Source organism: Mandrillus leucophaeus, unplaced genomic scaffold (assembly GCF_000951045.1).
Source record: "Mandrillus leucophaeus isolate KB7577 unplaced genomic scaffold, Mleu.le_1.0 Scaffold260, whole genome shotgun sequence".
NCBI classification, from domain to species: Eukaryota; Metazoa; Chordata; class Mammalia; order Primates; family Cercopithecidae; genus Mandrillus; species Mandrillus leucophaeus.
In genome coordinates this window covers 1,146,059-1,162,365 of record NW_012102699.1, presented here as the reverse complement: position 1 = coordinate 1,162,365, position 16,307 = coordinate 1,146,059, and the positions used below count along the sequence as shown (strand labels likewise).

General features: G+C 44.0%; 1 protein-coding gene across 1 annotated transcript in view; it reads right to left on the bottom strand.

Moving 5' to 3' along the window:
* Nucleotides 1-5,698, bottom strand: part of GNA14 (guanine nucleotide binding protein (G protein), alpha 14) — a 243,904-nt gene extending 238,206 nt beyond the window's left edge. Inside the window, exon 1 of the mRNA XM_011984080.1 lies at nucleotides 5,281-5,698. Within this exon, the coding sequence (XP_011839470.1) occupies nucleotides 5,281-5,404 (124 nt within the window). The 5' untranslated portion in view covers nucleotides 5,405-5,698. The remainder of the gene's footprint in view (nucleotides 1-5,280) is intronic.
* Nucleotides 5,699-16,307: the final 10,609 nt, after the last annotated feature.

Below are 16,307 nucleotides of genomic sequence, written 5' to 3'. Positions count from 1 at the left end.
ACTTGAAGTCAGGAGTTTGAGACCAGCCTGGCCAACATGGTGAAACCCTGTCTCTACCAAAAAAAAAAAAAAAAAAATTAAAAACTTAGCTGGGCATGGTAGTGGATGCCTGTAATCCCAGCTACTTGTGAGGCTGAGGCAGGAGAATCACTTGAACCTGTGATTCTGTGAGGTTCCAGGGAGCCATGATCATGCCACTGCATTCCAGCCTGGGCAACAGAGCATGACTGTCTCAAAAACAAACAAAAAATAAAACAAAACACAAAAACTCAATGAAATCTGGCCCCCAAGGGATCCTTCATATGATCCCAGATCCTTAGAACACCATTTACTGTCCTCAGAAATTTCCCTAGATGGTGAGGAGAGTTTTTGCCTGTCTCTCCCAAGCCCCCACGCGCAGACAACAGTTTGCATCTTACCCTCCCCATAGTTCAGGGCCTACTCAGATGATGCCTCCTCCAGAGGTTCCCCCTTTATGCTCTGCCTGTTCCACCTCTTAATCTAAGCTTTTATGTCCATCTTCCTCATAACAGCTATTTGTGAACTGTCCTTCTCCAACTCAGCCCTTGGGAAGGAATCTCTGCCCTGTGGCTGGCACCTTGGGAAAGGATGTTGCATTGAACTAAGCTCAGATAAAGGAACGCGGGCATATTTACCATTTCATTCCTTTTCTCCTTCACAGAATGGGAATTCACAGAGTAGGAAGGTGTTGTCATTTTTTCTTTCTTCCTCTTTCTCTTTCTGTCTCTTTCCTTTCTTTTTTTTTCTGAGACAGTTTTGCTCTTATTGCCCAGGCTGGAGTGCAATGGCACGAACTCGGCTCACTGCAACCTCTGCCTCCCAGGTTCAAGCAATTTCTCTTGCCTCAACCTCCTGAGAAGCTGGGATTACAGGCATGTGCCACCATGCCCGGCTAATTTTGTATTTTTAGTAGAGACGGGGTTTCTCCATGTTGATCAGGCTGGTCTCGAACTCCCGATCTCAGGCGATCCACCCACCTCAGCCTCCCAAAGTGCTGGGATTACAGGGTAAGCCACTGCACCCAGCCAGTGTTGTCACTTTCTATGTTGAAACTCAGATTATTTGCACCATTTTCTGGAACGGACTTCCTGCCCAGGAACATGATAGCTAATTCTAAAATGGGATCTTGTTATAATCAATCCAGTAAAACTTTTTGGGACCAGATTTTCAACTTTTTGGTGTAAGTAGGAAGAGAGATTTTAAGCTCAGAAAACACTAAGGGAAACTCAAAGCAAAACATTTCTGTTAAAGCACTACCAGAACAACTTACACAAACTTCTATGCAACCCATAGTTGGTCAACTAAAAATGGAAAACGACACCTCTCTAGGACCTGAAGATATTCAAAAACAGTGATGATAGCCGACACTGACCACTCACTGCCATCCAAAGCCTGGAGAAGTTAGTCCACAGCTAAGACACTATAGGGCTAGGGTTCAAACCCAGGCAGACTGGCCTAAGAATCTACATTTTTCATCTCTACACTATTGTTTCTGGCTGAACTTAGTCCTCCCGCCAAAGCTTATATGTTGAAATCCCAACCACTAGTACCTCAGAATGTAACTGTATTTGAAGATAATGTCTTTAGAGAGGTGATTAAAATGAGTGGAGCCCTAATACAATAGGAACTGGCGTCCTTATAAAACGAAGTGGCCTGGCACAGTGGCTCACGCCTGTAATCCCAACCCTTTGAGAAGTTGAGGCAGAGGGATCATTTGAGCCCAGGAGTTTGAGACCAGCCTAGGCAACAAAAGCTAAGAAAAAGAAAAGAAAATTAAGCCCAGCATGGTGGCTCACACCTGTAATCCCAATTACTAGGGAGGCTGAGGTGGGAAGATTGCTTGAGTCCAGGAGGTCAAGGCTGTAGAAAGCCGTGACTGTACTACTGAACTCCAACCTAAAGAGTGTCAAAAAAAAAAAAAAAAAAAAGAAAAGAAAAAGACAGGGATGTGCATGCCCAGAAGAAAGGCCATGTGAGGCCACAGGGAGAAGGCAGCTGTCTGCAAGCCAAGGAAAGAGGCCTCAAGAGTGTCAAAAAAAAAAAAAAAAAAAGAAAAGAAAAAGACAGGGATGTGCATGCCCAGAAGAAAGGCCATGTGAGGCCACAGGGAGAAGGCAGCTGTCTGCAAGCCAAGGAAAGAGGCCTCCAGAAAAACCAAACCTGCCGAGCCAACACCTTGCTCTTCGACTTCCAGCTCCACAACTGTGAGAAAATTAATTTCCTTTGCTTAAGCCTCCCAAGTCTGTGGTATTTTGTTATGGCAGCCCTAGCAAACTAATTCAGCCAGTATGTGTTAAATACCAATTCCTCTTCCTTCCAGAGAGCTCCAAGGTGAGCTCTGCATCCAGAATTAAAACACTCAACCCAATTAACAAGCCATACTTCACCAATCTGCGTTTAACAGGAAAATCAATAAAAGATCTCATTTTCCCTTATTTAATAGCTATTGTCCTAACACTTTCTCCCTATGCTGATCAGTACTCACCAATGTTCTCATCAGAACTCTTTTTTGTCCTACTTTTATGCAAGTAACTGGTAAGAAATTTCTTTCTACTAAATTCAACCATCTCCTTTATTTTCTCCATCTCTTTCTGATGAGAAGGCGTCACACCAACATCTTGCAATTATTAGCCTTAACCAAACAACAGCTTTTATCTTTCCCTAGTAGACGCTAACCCATGCTTTTATTAAGCAGAAACAGGAATACTGCACTTCGGATACATCCTAAAATCATTTTGTTGCAAAAGCATGCTTCATTTTGAAAGAGATGGTGGCTTTGGAGGTCATCCCATGCTCCACAAAAGGATTCCAAACTCCCGTTTGCAAAGTGGGGTTTTTAACTGAGACACCTGAACAGTGGATGCTCTAATCCATATACCAGAGATGGGTGAATTTTTCACTCAAATTGCATGACTTCAGACAAAACAGTGCCTACCCTCCCCTAAAATTCCTCTCTCCTCTGAGTCACTGGCTCTTCCTTGAGAAGAAATGGAGCTGTGCCCCAGGACTGTACAGATTGAAATAAATCAGAGGTTTTGAAGTCCATCCTTGGAGTTCTGAACAGCTCCGTGTACTTTGGAAACTATTTTTCACAGGAAAGTTTTCACTAAGGGGATGTACTAGTCACAACTCGGCAAGATGAAAATGGTGTCCAGAGGTCAGACAGTGCCACAAGGCGGTAGGAGGAGGACTGGAGCAAGGGCCTGGGGAAATGAAGAAGACCCTGGGTCACCCCTGATTAATGTGACTTTCAAGGCAAACAATTTACCTACAAACATTCCTCCCCAATTTTGTGTGTCAATGCAAGCATTTTATACATCAAACAAACAGGCTTATTACCAATACAGTATGGCTCAGCTGACTGCACAATTTTTCATACAGAGAGCCAGCGTTTGTCAAGCTCCTGGTATATTCTGGACACTGTACTTCACATGTTGACAAATCAAAGCATTGCAAAATGAAATAGGGTTCAGCCTGCCCTTAAAAAAAGTACATATGCAACTAGACCCCTCTGGTTTGTGGGGTTCAGGGCAAAAGTACAAAACTCCCCCTCCTAGTTATTTTCTAGTGTTAATCAAGCTAGCAAACTGTCATGTATTCCTCCTCCCTTGACAAAAGTAGCTTTATAGCAGCCTAGAAGGCCAGGGACAATTTAGAATTTTCAGACCCTTCAGAGTTATGGGCCAGACACAGAAATAGCAGACCTGGCCCATGAACAGAGCCCCTTCCCTTCCCCACCCAAGCTCCCTCTCTCCTAGGGGGGCCTCTTGGGCACCCACGGGGACTCCCTCCTCTCCTATCCAGCCCACATTTCCAAACTCTTTTATGCCCCAGCAAACAGCTGCCCCTTTGTGAGCTCTCCAGGGATCAGGCCTGCCCTTTCTAGGGCTCAGGCCTTAGAAGCTGGTATGGGGCCCTTTGGGCTGGGTATTCCATCCAGGTCTTGGGAGGGAGGGGGCAGCGTGATCTCTGGGTAGCCAGCCCCCTTGGACCTACAGACTTCCAGGTCTATGGGGAGGAGCACACCCCCCGCAACCCCCAGAAGGCCAGACTGGGCCCTTTAAACCCAGGGGATAAGGGTAAGGGGGTTCTTCCGCCCAGGTCTGAAGGCCGTACTGGCTGAGAGCCTTCTCTATACCACACTAACCAGATCAACTTTTTCTTTCCTTGAAGCTTTCTGGGAGGGTGACACCTATACAAGGAATAGAGATGAATAAACAGATGGTATAAGAGAAGATTCCTGTTCAAAAGGGACGAAAGCAAAAAAGCTGAAATCTTTGTGGAAAAATTGACAGCTGATACCTTGGTCTGAAAGAAAAGGTAAAACGTTCCTCAAACAGCAAATGTGTTGACAGCGTTCTAGAAAGTCTGAGGAGGTGGGATCCTCACCTCATGGCATAACTTGGGCAAACCTTCAACTGTTTTCTTTCTGTGTTTGAAAGTGGATGTCCTACCCAGACCTTTGCAGAGAGACCAAAGGGAGCCGGATGAAGACCGGCCAGAGGCACCAGGGCAGCCAACCTAAATCCTAGGGCGTGGACACACCGAGTCAAGATGAGCAAGGGAGGTTTGGGTCTGCTGCAAACACAAAGGCCTGGCCAAAGGGACCCATAGGGGGCAGGCCCTGGAGCTCACGGTCAGAGGAGCAGCAACGGCATGGGCTTCACCCCCACAGCTGACCTAGCATCGGCTTTGCCTTTTCTCAATCAGGGCAAGTTGTTCAGTTCTCCAGGCCTCCATGTTTTAACTCTCTAGAATAGAGATATCACCTGCCCGCATTACCAGGTGGTGATGCCCGTAAGAACTTAGCACGGTCTGGCACATGGTAAATTCTCAAGATGCTTCATCTAGAACTGAAAGCGTGCGGGTCAGAGCTAGCCCGTTCTGAACCCAAGATGTGGGTCACCATAGACCCCAAGCTGGGTGTGCTGCGGGCGGAGGAGTGGAGGGGGTTTTGGGGAGAGGGGCACACCGAAACACATAGGCTACAGCGGTCAAGAGGTCAAGTGTTACAGGTCCCTGTCCCGTTTGGGGGCACGGGAAGGGGGTGCGTTTTCATGTCGCCCAGCCAGAGATGTAAAGAACAGACGCCCTAAGGCCCGAAGTTGCTGGCATCCATGAGCTCCAAGGTGGAGGAGGAGGAAGCCGTCCTGCACTCCGGTGGGCTCCAGGGCCGCGCGGGTCCGGGCCAGTAGAGCGGCCGGGAAGGCTCGGGAGGGGAACGCCTGGCTCGCGGGGGTCGGAGACGCAGCCACTCACCCAGCAGCAGCAGCTTGAGCTCGCGGCGCGCGTCCTTCTTGTCCCGACGAAGCTGCCGCTCGATCTCCGCACTGATGCGCTGCGACTCCTTCTCCTCCGCAGACAGGCAGCAGCAGCCAGCCATGGTGGGCTCAGCTCAGCACCCGACGGGGCGACGCGGCCCCGAGCACTCGAATCTTCGGCCCGGCCACTCACCCGGCCAGCACGCGACGGGCACAGGGGTATGGAAAGACCGGGGCCGATTTGAGCTTTGGACTAACAGGCCTGGACCTCCGAGGCTCAATTCCCCCTCGAAAGTCGGCTCTGAGGCGGGGGCGAATCCCGAGTGCTGGGAACACTCGAGTGCACCCCGGATCCGGGCTCAGCCTGCCCCACTCTCGCTCTGGGGAGGAGGAGGGCGAGTCGAGAAGTTGGGAGCGCCCCTTGGCACAGGGGCCGGACAGCAGTCAGGGGGCGCAGACGACAGTTGGAACGTCGGTGCTCCGGGGGGAGTAGGATCTCCTGGGCCTAGGGGTGTCCCCAGGCGGGAGGTAGGCGCGGAGTGGGTTGGAGGCAAAGGACCTGGCTGGCCTTTGCCTGGAAAGTTCTGAAAACCTCAGCAGTGACCGCAGACTAAGACCAAATGGAAAAGTTCCCGCTAGCGCTTGTGGCTCTAAGTGGCAGGAGGAGGCGGAGCATCTCGAACCTGCAGCCCTGGCGTCTGCTGGACTTGGCCTTCTAGGCACCCCAAGCCGAAGGCGCCTGGAAGTGAAAGGGGACCAGCAGGGGGCGCGGAGCAGGGGGTGGGAGCTGGCTTCTCAGGGAGCAGCCCCCACACTCGCCTCCCTGGCTGTGGCGTCCCGGCCGAAGTTTGCTGTAACCTGCGCGCTCTGGCAGCCAGGCCCCGGGTTCTGACAGGTGAGTGAGTTTCGCCAACTCACTCGCTCGGAGAAGGCGGCAGCAGGCTGGAAGAGGAGCGGCGCCAAGCGTCTGCTGCGAGACGCAAAGCCCCGAAGTTCTACCCGGACCTGAAGTGGAAGCTTGCCCACCAGCCTCACCACCACGCACACCCGGGTTTCCTAGACGGGCTCCTTCCGCTTCCTGGACGCCCGGGCCCAGCTTGGCCTTGGCCCAGCTTGGTCAGCTCGGCAATTTGCCTGTAAAGTGTGGCTGGGCCGAGCCTGGTGGCTCTGAGCTTGGAGAAGGAGCCGCCGCTGGGTTCAATTATAAGAGAACTGCAAGAGCCCAGGGTAAATATCCTCTCGGCCTCCGGACGAGGGGGCTGGGGAGAAAGGGAACGGCTGATTGCTTTGCATTTTATGATGGGAAAGACACCTGCTTTGTAGAAAGGGCTGACACGTTCCTGGTAGCACCTGGCAAGTTTCCTGCCCAGCCCCGAAACCTAACAGCCGCCTTGCGATTGTGTCCTCACTGACACCTTGGCCAGGATCCTGGAACATCAGGGTCAAGTTTGAGCAGCATTAATAAAAACTTAAAATTAAAAAGCACTTCTTGTACTTAAGTGGCACAATAAAATGCATATTACAACATCTGACTTTTGTCTGTGTAGATTTTGATGCAGAAAAGGGAAGGTGGAGAGAGGGGATCCTATTGGCCACAGCAATGAACGTTCTTTCCTTCTCAAGTCAGTATAGGCTATATGCTAATGGAGCGTTAGGCAATTAGATAATGCTTCCTCTACTAAGAGCAGGCATAAGTGCCTTTGAGTAGCAAGTATTTTATCAATTCAAACTGAGGAGCACATTGAGTGGAATGGTATGTGTCATTATATAAAGAAGTTGGTATCGCGATGCTATCTGGCTGCATGTTCTTATTATTTTGCAGTTTAAGAAATGTAGAGGAATCAGACATTTAAAATGTGCATACATTCTTTAATGTGTGACTGTTTTAGTTTTCTTGCAGGCATACATTGACGGTAACAGTGACCCCTACAGGAAAACTCCTGGACATTTCACATTTGATCTTTGGCCATTTAATAGCCTGTTTCTTCTCTCTTAGCGCTTACGGATTCATTTACAATTTGAGAATAAGATCTCTTGGCTTCTCAAAGTCATGGTTGCATCATAATTATTATCATTTTAAAATTATAAATTTTTTAAAATGATTAAAACTAGGGCAAATTTGAACTCTTACGTTAACTGGAATTACTGATACTGACCTATTAGGTTTAAAGTTGCTAAGATTTTTAAAATGTTATGAAACATATTGATTATGGCAAATTTGTACAACTTCCCTGGGCTAGTCAGCTTGGCAGTATATATCTGAAGCCTTAGACATGTCCATCCCCTTTGGTCAAACCAGTAATTTCTCCCTTAAGAAATAACTAGAAAGAAGCCTCGTGATTTATGCAAAGGTTTTATTGCCAATACAACAACAAAAACTCACAACCTAAATACCTAACAGCAGGGAAGAGGTCAACTTAAATTATGGTTTATCCATACAATGAGATATTTTGGAGCCATGAAATATGTGGATATGTGAGTAATAAACATGTGAATAAATTTGGAGAAAATCTTCAAAGTACATTGAATGAAAAAGGCAAGATCCAAAAATATAAAGAGTATGATAAGTTTTAGTATGAGAATACACATACATATTTTTAAGAGACTAAAGGGACACACATCAAAAAGGTAACTTGCTCTGAGTCATGGCTGTTTGGTTGATTTTCATTGTCTATTCGAAAATTTGGGCCGGGTACAGTGGCTTACGTCTGTAATCCCAGCACTTTGGGAGGCCGAGGCAGACAGATCACCTGAGGTCGGGAGTTCGAGACCAGCCAGCCTGACCAACATGGAGATACCCCGTCTCTACTAAAAATACAAAATTAGCCGAGAGTGGTGGCACATGCCTGTAATCCCAGCTACTTGGGAGGCTGAGGCAGGAGAATCACTTGAACCCGGAAGGCGGAGGTTGTGGTGAGCCGAGATGACGCCATTGCACTCCAGCCTGGGCAAGAAGAGCCAAACCCTGTCTCAAAAAAAAAAAAAAAAAAAAGTAAAGAAAATTTGGGGCAACTTACATAAACTTATTTAGGCTCCACTTTCCTTAACTATAAGATGAGAGGGATAAGCCAGAATAAGCTCAAAAGGATCACCCGACTCTAACATGCCATTATTTCTTTGATGACATTCACACTTATCCAAAATAAATTTATTTTAAAATAATCAAAATCCTAAAGTTGTTATTGAGCATCAGCCACTGGTAAGAAATAGAAAACTGGGATATCACAAGTCAATCATTTTTATACTTCTATGTTGTATTCATCTCTATTTTCCTTATCTGTAGAATCTGGGAGGTAAAATAATAATAATTTTAAGATATTAATCCATTTGAAATATCTTTCCAGGAATGGGTAGTTTTGAAAAGAGTTCTTAATAAGAGAGAATATTTATCTTCCTAAGTTATTTCAAAAAAGCTGCAATTTTATTTTATTCATCTTGAAGACAAGAGTGCAGACTCCACCTGAGTTTCAGATATCTGCCAAGTGTGGCTACAAGGGTGAACTAATTGTCTGATATTCCTCTGAATGTCTATTGGGTCCATACCAGCCCCTGTACCAGGCAGTGAGGATTCAGATAATGAGACAATTCCAGACTTTCGGTAGAGCTGTAGTCTAGTAGAAAGAAGTAAAACTGAGACCCTGAAATCTGAACCTACCCCTTCCTGCTTCCTTACAGAGAAGAGTGAGAGCACAGAGTCACCTGGGGGGCTCCCCAGGCCTACAGATGTGCACAGCAGCCTCGTCTCGCATCACTCTCCTGGAACTCCAGACAAATGGAATTTTGTGTTCTCCCTACCTCCTGCCTCCATGCCTTTGTGCATGCTGTTCCATCTTCCGGGAATGCCGTCTCTCACCCTAGGCAAAATTGGGTCATTTCTTTTTCAAATGCATCTCTTCTAAGGAAGCATCTCCACCCCTTGTCAGTTAGACCCATCTTTCGCTACTGCTGGAACACTGTCAGCATCTCACTCTATTATACCTGTCTGTTTCTTCTAATCCATGAGTTACACACAGGTAAAGAGTTTCTCTTGCTTATCCTGGTATTCCTAAATTAGCAACTTTCAGTTGACTGAATAAATACTGAAACCAAGAAGAATTAGTCTGAGATGCAAGCAAAGAAGGTTCTTGTGGTGGAAGACAGTGACAACCAATAAGCAAGTCCAAAACAAATGAATGTGTAACTTAGGAAGAACTCGTATATGTGAGCTGCCCCCACCTGCCACTGGCCCTCTTAGAGAGAATGACTGCCCTGTTTCTAATTCAGAACGCCAAGGAAATGTGCAAGTAGAGGGCTGGAAAGATGCTGTTCGCTTTTGCAAATGTATTAGCTAGGAACTTAACGAGTAACATAGAGTAAAAATATGACCTTGAGGAAGTTCACAAAGCACTAATACTCATGTACCTTTGCTGAAAAATGTCAGCATTTTTCAAACTGCAGTTGTGACTCATTCCTAGGGTGTGGCCAATATTTTTTCTTAAGAAAAAGAATAAAATATAAAGAGCCAATATCAAGGTTGCTTTATGTATTATTATTAAATAAAATGTTTTCTTAACTTTTGGGTTTTTTTTTTAGAGCGAGAGTGTCACTCTGTCACTCAAGCTGGAGTGCAATGGCGTGATTATAGGTCATTGCAGCCTTGAACTCCTAGGCTCAAGCAGTTCTCCCATTTCAGCCTCCCAAGTAGCTAGGACTACAAGCTCATGCTACCATGTCCAGCTATTTTTTTATTCTTATATTTTGTAAACGCAGGGTCTCACTATATGACCCAGGCTGGTCTTGAACTACTGGCTTCATAGAGTCTCCCCTGCCTCAGCCTCCTGAAGTACTGCGATTACAGACAGAAGCCACCACATCTTTAGTTTTATTTTATTTTTAAACCAAATACCCAGAGTTCAGTGAGAAAAACTTTAGTTTTAATTGTACGTGTAAGTATCAACTCTTAAGCAGCTCAATCGTCAGTGGGAGTTTGCTTGTCCATCTCCTGAATGTGTTGGTATAAATGATTCCAAATTTTCTAATTCATTTTTCTGAATCCAACATGTTCTTTTTTTTTTTTTTTTCAATTTGAGTTCAATGTATTTTCTAAAATGTTTTCGGTCCTTCTTACTTGTCACTTCTGCTCCCCACCCCACCCATTAGCTCTAGTTTGGTAGGTGAGAGTTGATGGAGCAATGATGGATAATGATTGATTGATTGATTTTTTTTTTAAATTTAGATTCAGTGGGTACATGTGCAGGTTAGTTACATGGGTATATTTTGTGATGCTGAGGTTTGGCCTTTAATTGAACCTGTCACCCCAGTAGTGAACATAGTAACCAATAGGTAACTTTTCACCCCTTGCCCCCACTCCCCACTATTGGAGTCCTCTGTATCTATTATTCCCAACTGATGGATATTTAGATGGATGTGTGATATTGATGCTAGTGGCTGCTTGTTCTCAACATCTATTTTTCTAAAACAATCAACATGTCAACATGTTGCTCTACAATATTCTCTGTCTGAAGACCAGAAATTGTTTATTATGTAACTGTTACTGAAAACACTGGGATGGTAGACAATGAAGTCTGCCTTTAAGCACACATGACTGTGAGTAGGCAGGAATTGGTATTGTTTGTTTTTGAATGTGACTTTTCATGGAAGTTGGGGAATCTCAAGAAGAAATCAAACTCTTTAAAATGAGAAGTTTGGAGGTGATTATTTGGCTTGTTTTCTTTTCCTTTTTGCTTAAATTTCCCCCACCATTTACATTTACACCATGTTAATAACCTAGGATGTATTCTTCACTTCTTTGTGCTCTGATAATCCTATATATGAGTAAATAATTTCATAGACATGTATAAATATACACAGAGGAAGTCTGTCATCATTAATTTTAAAACGAAGCTACATTACATGAACTCTGTATTTTGTTTTTCTCATCCAAGAATACTTTGTGAAATCTAAGTAAACTGTTTTACCTCTGATTTATTCTTTTTAGTGACTACATAATACTAGATGATGTGAAAGGACCATATATTATTCAACTTTTCCCTTTGAAAGGTACTCATTTTTGCTTCCAGTTTGGGGACACTAAAAACAAAGTTGTAAAAGCATCTTTGTATATAAATCTTCATATGCTAGCGTTTTTATTTCTGTAAGATAGATTCCCAGGAAGGAGATTGCTGGGTTGAAGGATAAATACATTTTTCATTTTAATAGATGTGGCCAGATTCCCTTGCAAAAGACTGAAGCAATCCCATTTCTGCTACAAATATGAGCACCCATCTCCCTATATCCCCACAAGTAATATTTTTGCTCGTTAATTTTGGCAGCCTGAAGAGAATAAAATAACAATAAAGTGTTGTTTTACTTTGCATTTCCCTGACTACCTATGAATTTGTTCATCTCTTCATATGCTTGTCAGCATTTGTATCTGCTACCCTAGGAATTGTCTATTCACATCCCTTGCTCATTTAAAAAATTGGGTCATTTGTCTTTTTCTTGACAATCTGAAAGAGCTGTTCAACATTACAAATCCACTGTTTGTCATTTGAATTACAGACTTTCCAATATACTGTTTGTCCTCTATCATTTTTAATGAAATCTTTGCCAGATAAAAGATTTTACTTTTACATAGCCAAATACCTCTATTTTCTTGCATAGCTTCTGGAGTTTCAGTCTTTAAAAGAAGGTCTCCCTATTTCTAGGTTGTACAAGCAGTAGCACAGATTTTCTTGCAAGCACTTTTTTTTTTTTTTTTTTGAGATGGAGTTTCATTCTTATTGCCCGGGCAGGAGTGTAATAGCGTGATCTTGGCTCACCATAACCTCCGTCTCCCAGGTTCAAGCGATTCTCCTGCCTCAGCCTTCCGAGTAGCTGGGATTACAGGCATACGCCACCACACCCGTCTAATTTTTTGTATTTTTAGTAGAGACGGGGTTTTTCCATGTTGGTCAGGCTGGTCTTGAACTCCCAACCTCAGGTAATCCGCCCACCTTGGCCTCCCAAAGTGCTGGGATTACAGGCGTGAACCACCGTGCCTGGATGCAAGCACTTTTATTATTTTGTTTTTCACATTTAATTATCTAATCTGTTCATTTTTATAGAATGTATAAAACAAATTTTCTTTTCTTCCAGATGAGTAACCACTTGTGCCAACATCATTTATTGAACATTCCATCCATTTTCCTGATTAAATTTCAATTTTTGCCATATATTACATTTTCATACTGACTGAGATACATTTCCTTGAGTATGGTTCCACTGAGGTATTATCTAGTCTTCTATCAATACTATCTTAAAGCAGAGATTTTGTGGAATGTTTTGATGTCTGATAGGACATATCACCTCTCAGTGATACAAACTCTTAGATGTGTTCAGACATTTATTCTTCCATGACAAACAATATCACTTAATAATGACTTCTTCACTCAATTTCAAATCTTAACTTTAACTCTAACTTCAATTACCTTTCTGACATGTTGCCTTAGATGTCTAATGGGCACCTCAATGGAGCAAGTGCAAAGCAAAACTCTGCATTTGTTTTCTAAAACTTTCAGCTGGCTTTTCCATCTCAGCACCACCAACACCTAATCAATTGCCTCTCTGCCCCACCTCCCGACCTCATCTAGCAATTATGGACTCTTCCTTTAAACAGCATCCTGAATTTATTCTGGAACCATTGCATGCAGCTTTTGCACTGAGCAACTCTGGGGATGTCATGCACATTTCAGTTTTGAGGGTTCCTGAGTTGTCTCTTGCTATGTCATATGTGGCTTCTCAGGTATGTTCATTCCTGTTTTTGCTGCCACCACTTCTGAAAAAGCCACCAGCATGTCTGACCTGGACTAAAACAATATTTTTGTTTTGACCCTCTAAAATCTACCCATCATAGGACAGGACGGCCAGAATGAGCTTTGAAAATCCCCAAACATAGCCCATAATTACCTAGATTAAAATTCTCCTATAGGCCAAGCATTTGTAATCCCAGCACTTTAGGAGGCTGAGGCAGGAGGATCCCTTGAGCCCAGGAGTTCGAGACCAGCCTGGGCAACATGTAAGAACTTGTCTCTTCCAAAAAAATTTTTTAAATTAGCCAAGTGTGGTGATGTGCACCTGTAGTTCCAGCTACTCTGGAGGCTGAGGTGGAACGATCACTTGAGCCCGGGAGATCAAGACTGCAGTGAGCTATGACCACGTTACTGCACTCCAGCCTGGGTGACAGAGCAAGACCCTGTCTCCAAAAAAAAAAAAAACAACTAAAATTAAAAAAAAATTATCCCATAGATTTCATCAGAGAATTAAAAACAAAACCCTCCTTATTCTAGACTATGAGGCCCTATATGATAGGGCTGTTTCCTACCTAACTTCATATCCCAACACTCACCCTCTCATTCAAAGGTAGTCCAGTCATACTTGAATCTTTTTTCCTTGAATACCTCTCAGGACCTTTACACTACCTGCTTGGCTACCTGAATCATGCTTTCTCCAGATGGTGAAATGTTTGGTTTTTACTTGTCATGTAGGTCTCAACATAAATGTGACTTACTGGTGACTTCCTAGGTGTGGGGTCCCCTGACCACTTGGCCTAAAGTAGCCATTCCTCATCAACTCAATATTATTATCCAGAAAATACTCTTGTATTTTCATTGTAGCATTTGTCACTATCTGATTCCTCTTGTTTTCTTCTTTCTTTATCATCCTCCACCAGAAAAATAAGGTAATTTTCATTAGAGGAAGAACTGTGATTATCTTATTCACAACTGTATCCCTAGGGCCTAGATCAGGGGAGGCCACATGATCCTAAAATTGTACCACCAAACTGTTCAGGACCAATTCTCAACAGTAAGTTAACTCTCAGAAAAGTTACTAATATGGGATTTGTGATTTTCTATTTACCTGTTTTATACTATATTATATCATAGCCAGGAAAAAAAAAAAAATCCCTGACAACCCTGATTTGTGGGGATAAGATGCTGCCTGTGTTTCCCAGGATACATTGACTGCAAGTAACAGAGACTGAGTATAAACTGACTTAAGTTTAAAATGGAATTTATTGGTTCTTGGGAATGAGAAGTTCAGGGATGGTCTTGGTTTTAAGCTCTGCAGAATTCATGTGCTCAAGAGATTTCAGAAGGCACCCCTCTGTCGGGCACGGTGGCTCACGCCTGTAATCTCAGCACTTTGGGAGGCCAAGGCAGGCGGATCACAAGGTCAGGAGTTTGAGACCAGCCTGACCAACATGGTGAAACCTCTTCTCTACTAAAGATACAAAAAATTAGCCCGGTATGGTGGTGCATGCCTGTAATCCCAGCTACTCAGGAGGCTGAGGCAGGAGAATTGCTTGAATCCAGGAGGCGGAGGTTGCAGTGTGCAGAGATAGACCCATTCGACTCCCTCCTGAGCGACAGGGAGAGACTCAGACTCAAAAAAAAAAAAAAAAAAAAAAAAAAAAAGGAAGGCACCCCTCTAGTGCTCAATAGACATTTTTGAATGAATAAATGGGTAATGCTTATCTCATTGGGTTATTGTGAAGATTACAAGATAGAGTGTATGTATTTAAAGCCTCTATCTCCTTGCCCGGAGCTAGTCAACACTTAGTAGGAGTAGGTAGTATTATTTTTGTATTACTCTTATCATCACATCAGAAACTTCATTTTCAACACAAGGAATACATTTATGGTTCCACTGCACCGTGGGAGAAGGAAGAGTCCACACTGTGCAGTTGGAATAATTCTGACCATCCAGGAGCAACAACAGCCAGAAATCATGTTCTGAGGCTTCCCAGCAGGGGAAGAAAAGTGCATGAACACCTAGCATGGCCTGTCTGGGCCCATTGAGTCCTGTTGGAAATAAATGTTGGTTTGTTGGTTTTAAGTGTCTGAGTCAAATACGCAGTTTTTAAAAGGTCATTATGAATGAAGCACACATCGGAGGATACTCCAAGCTCTCCTCTCCTAAACACTATAGACATTTAAAATTTTCTTTTATGATTTTAAAATCTATAAACTTAGTAAATGCCACTTGGAAACGTAGAGCTGAAAAGTACACACACACAGTTGCCTTCTATCTTCGTAAGTGTCTGAGTCACCCCTTGATGGCCCATTAGACACACAGAAGCCCACTTGCCCCCCTTTTAATGTCATTGTGGTGGATTAAAGATGGCCAGAAATTCTTGGATACTCTTTCCTTTGTGAGGCGAGGCATATGTTTCCTCCTCTTGAAACTGGGCAAGCTATGTGGCTGTTTTGGCGGATGGACTATAGTGGAAATGATGCTGTGTCTGTTCCCAAGTCCAGGCCTTAAAAGACCAGCAACTTCCATTTCCTGTCTCACGGATTAATAGGGAAGCCATAAAAGTCTAGCAACTTCCATTTCCTGTCTCACGGATTAATAGGGAAGCCATGAAAGACTAGCAACTTCCATTTCTTGACTCACGGACTAATAGGGAAGCCGTAAAAGACTAGCAACTTCCACTTCCTGACTCACGGACTGATAGGGAAGCCGTAAAAGACTAGCAACTTGCATTTCCTGTCTCATAGACTAATAGGGAAGCCATCTCTCTTCGTGTTCGAGGTGGGCTTTCCTCTGAACGCTCATCTCAGGTGGGTCTCTCCCAGCCTCATGGCAAGATGGCTGCCAGAGGCTCCACCCTTATTCGTATCTGCTGGCAACCTCTGCAGAAAGAGAACTTCCCCTTCCCAACATTCCAGCAAAAATTCTAAGACTGACCCTAATTAACAAAGCTCCCTCCCTGAACTGATTCATTATGGCCGAGTGAACAGAATATTCCGACTGACCAGGCTGGGATATCTCTGCCCCTTAAGGGTGAAATTAATTTTAGCAATCTATTTTAAATCTATTTTATTTAACCCAATATATCCAAAATGTTATTATTATTTGTTCAAAATTAACATTCAGATTCAGTGGCACACGCCTGTAATCCCATCACTTTGGGAGGCCAAGGTGGGCAGATTGCTTGAGTCCAGGAGTTCAAGACCAGCCTGGGCAACATGGTGAAACCCTGTCTCTACCAAAAAAAAAAAA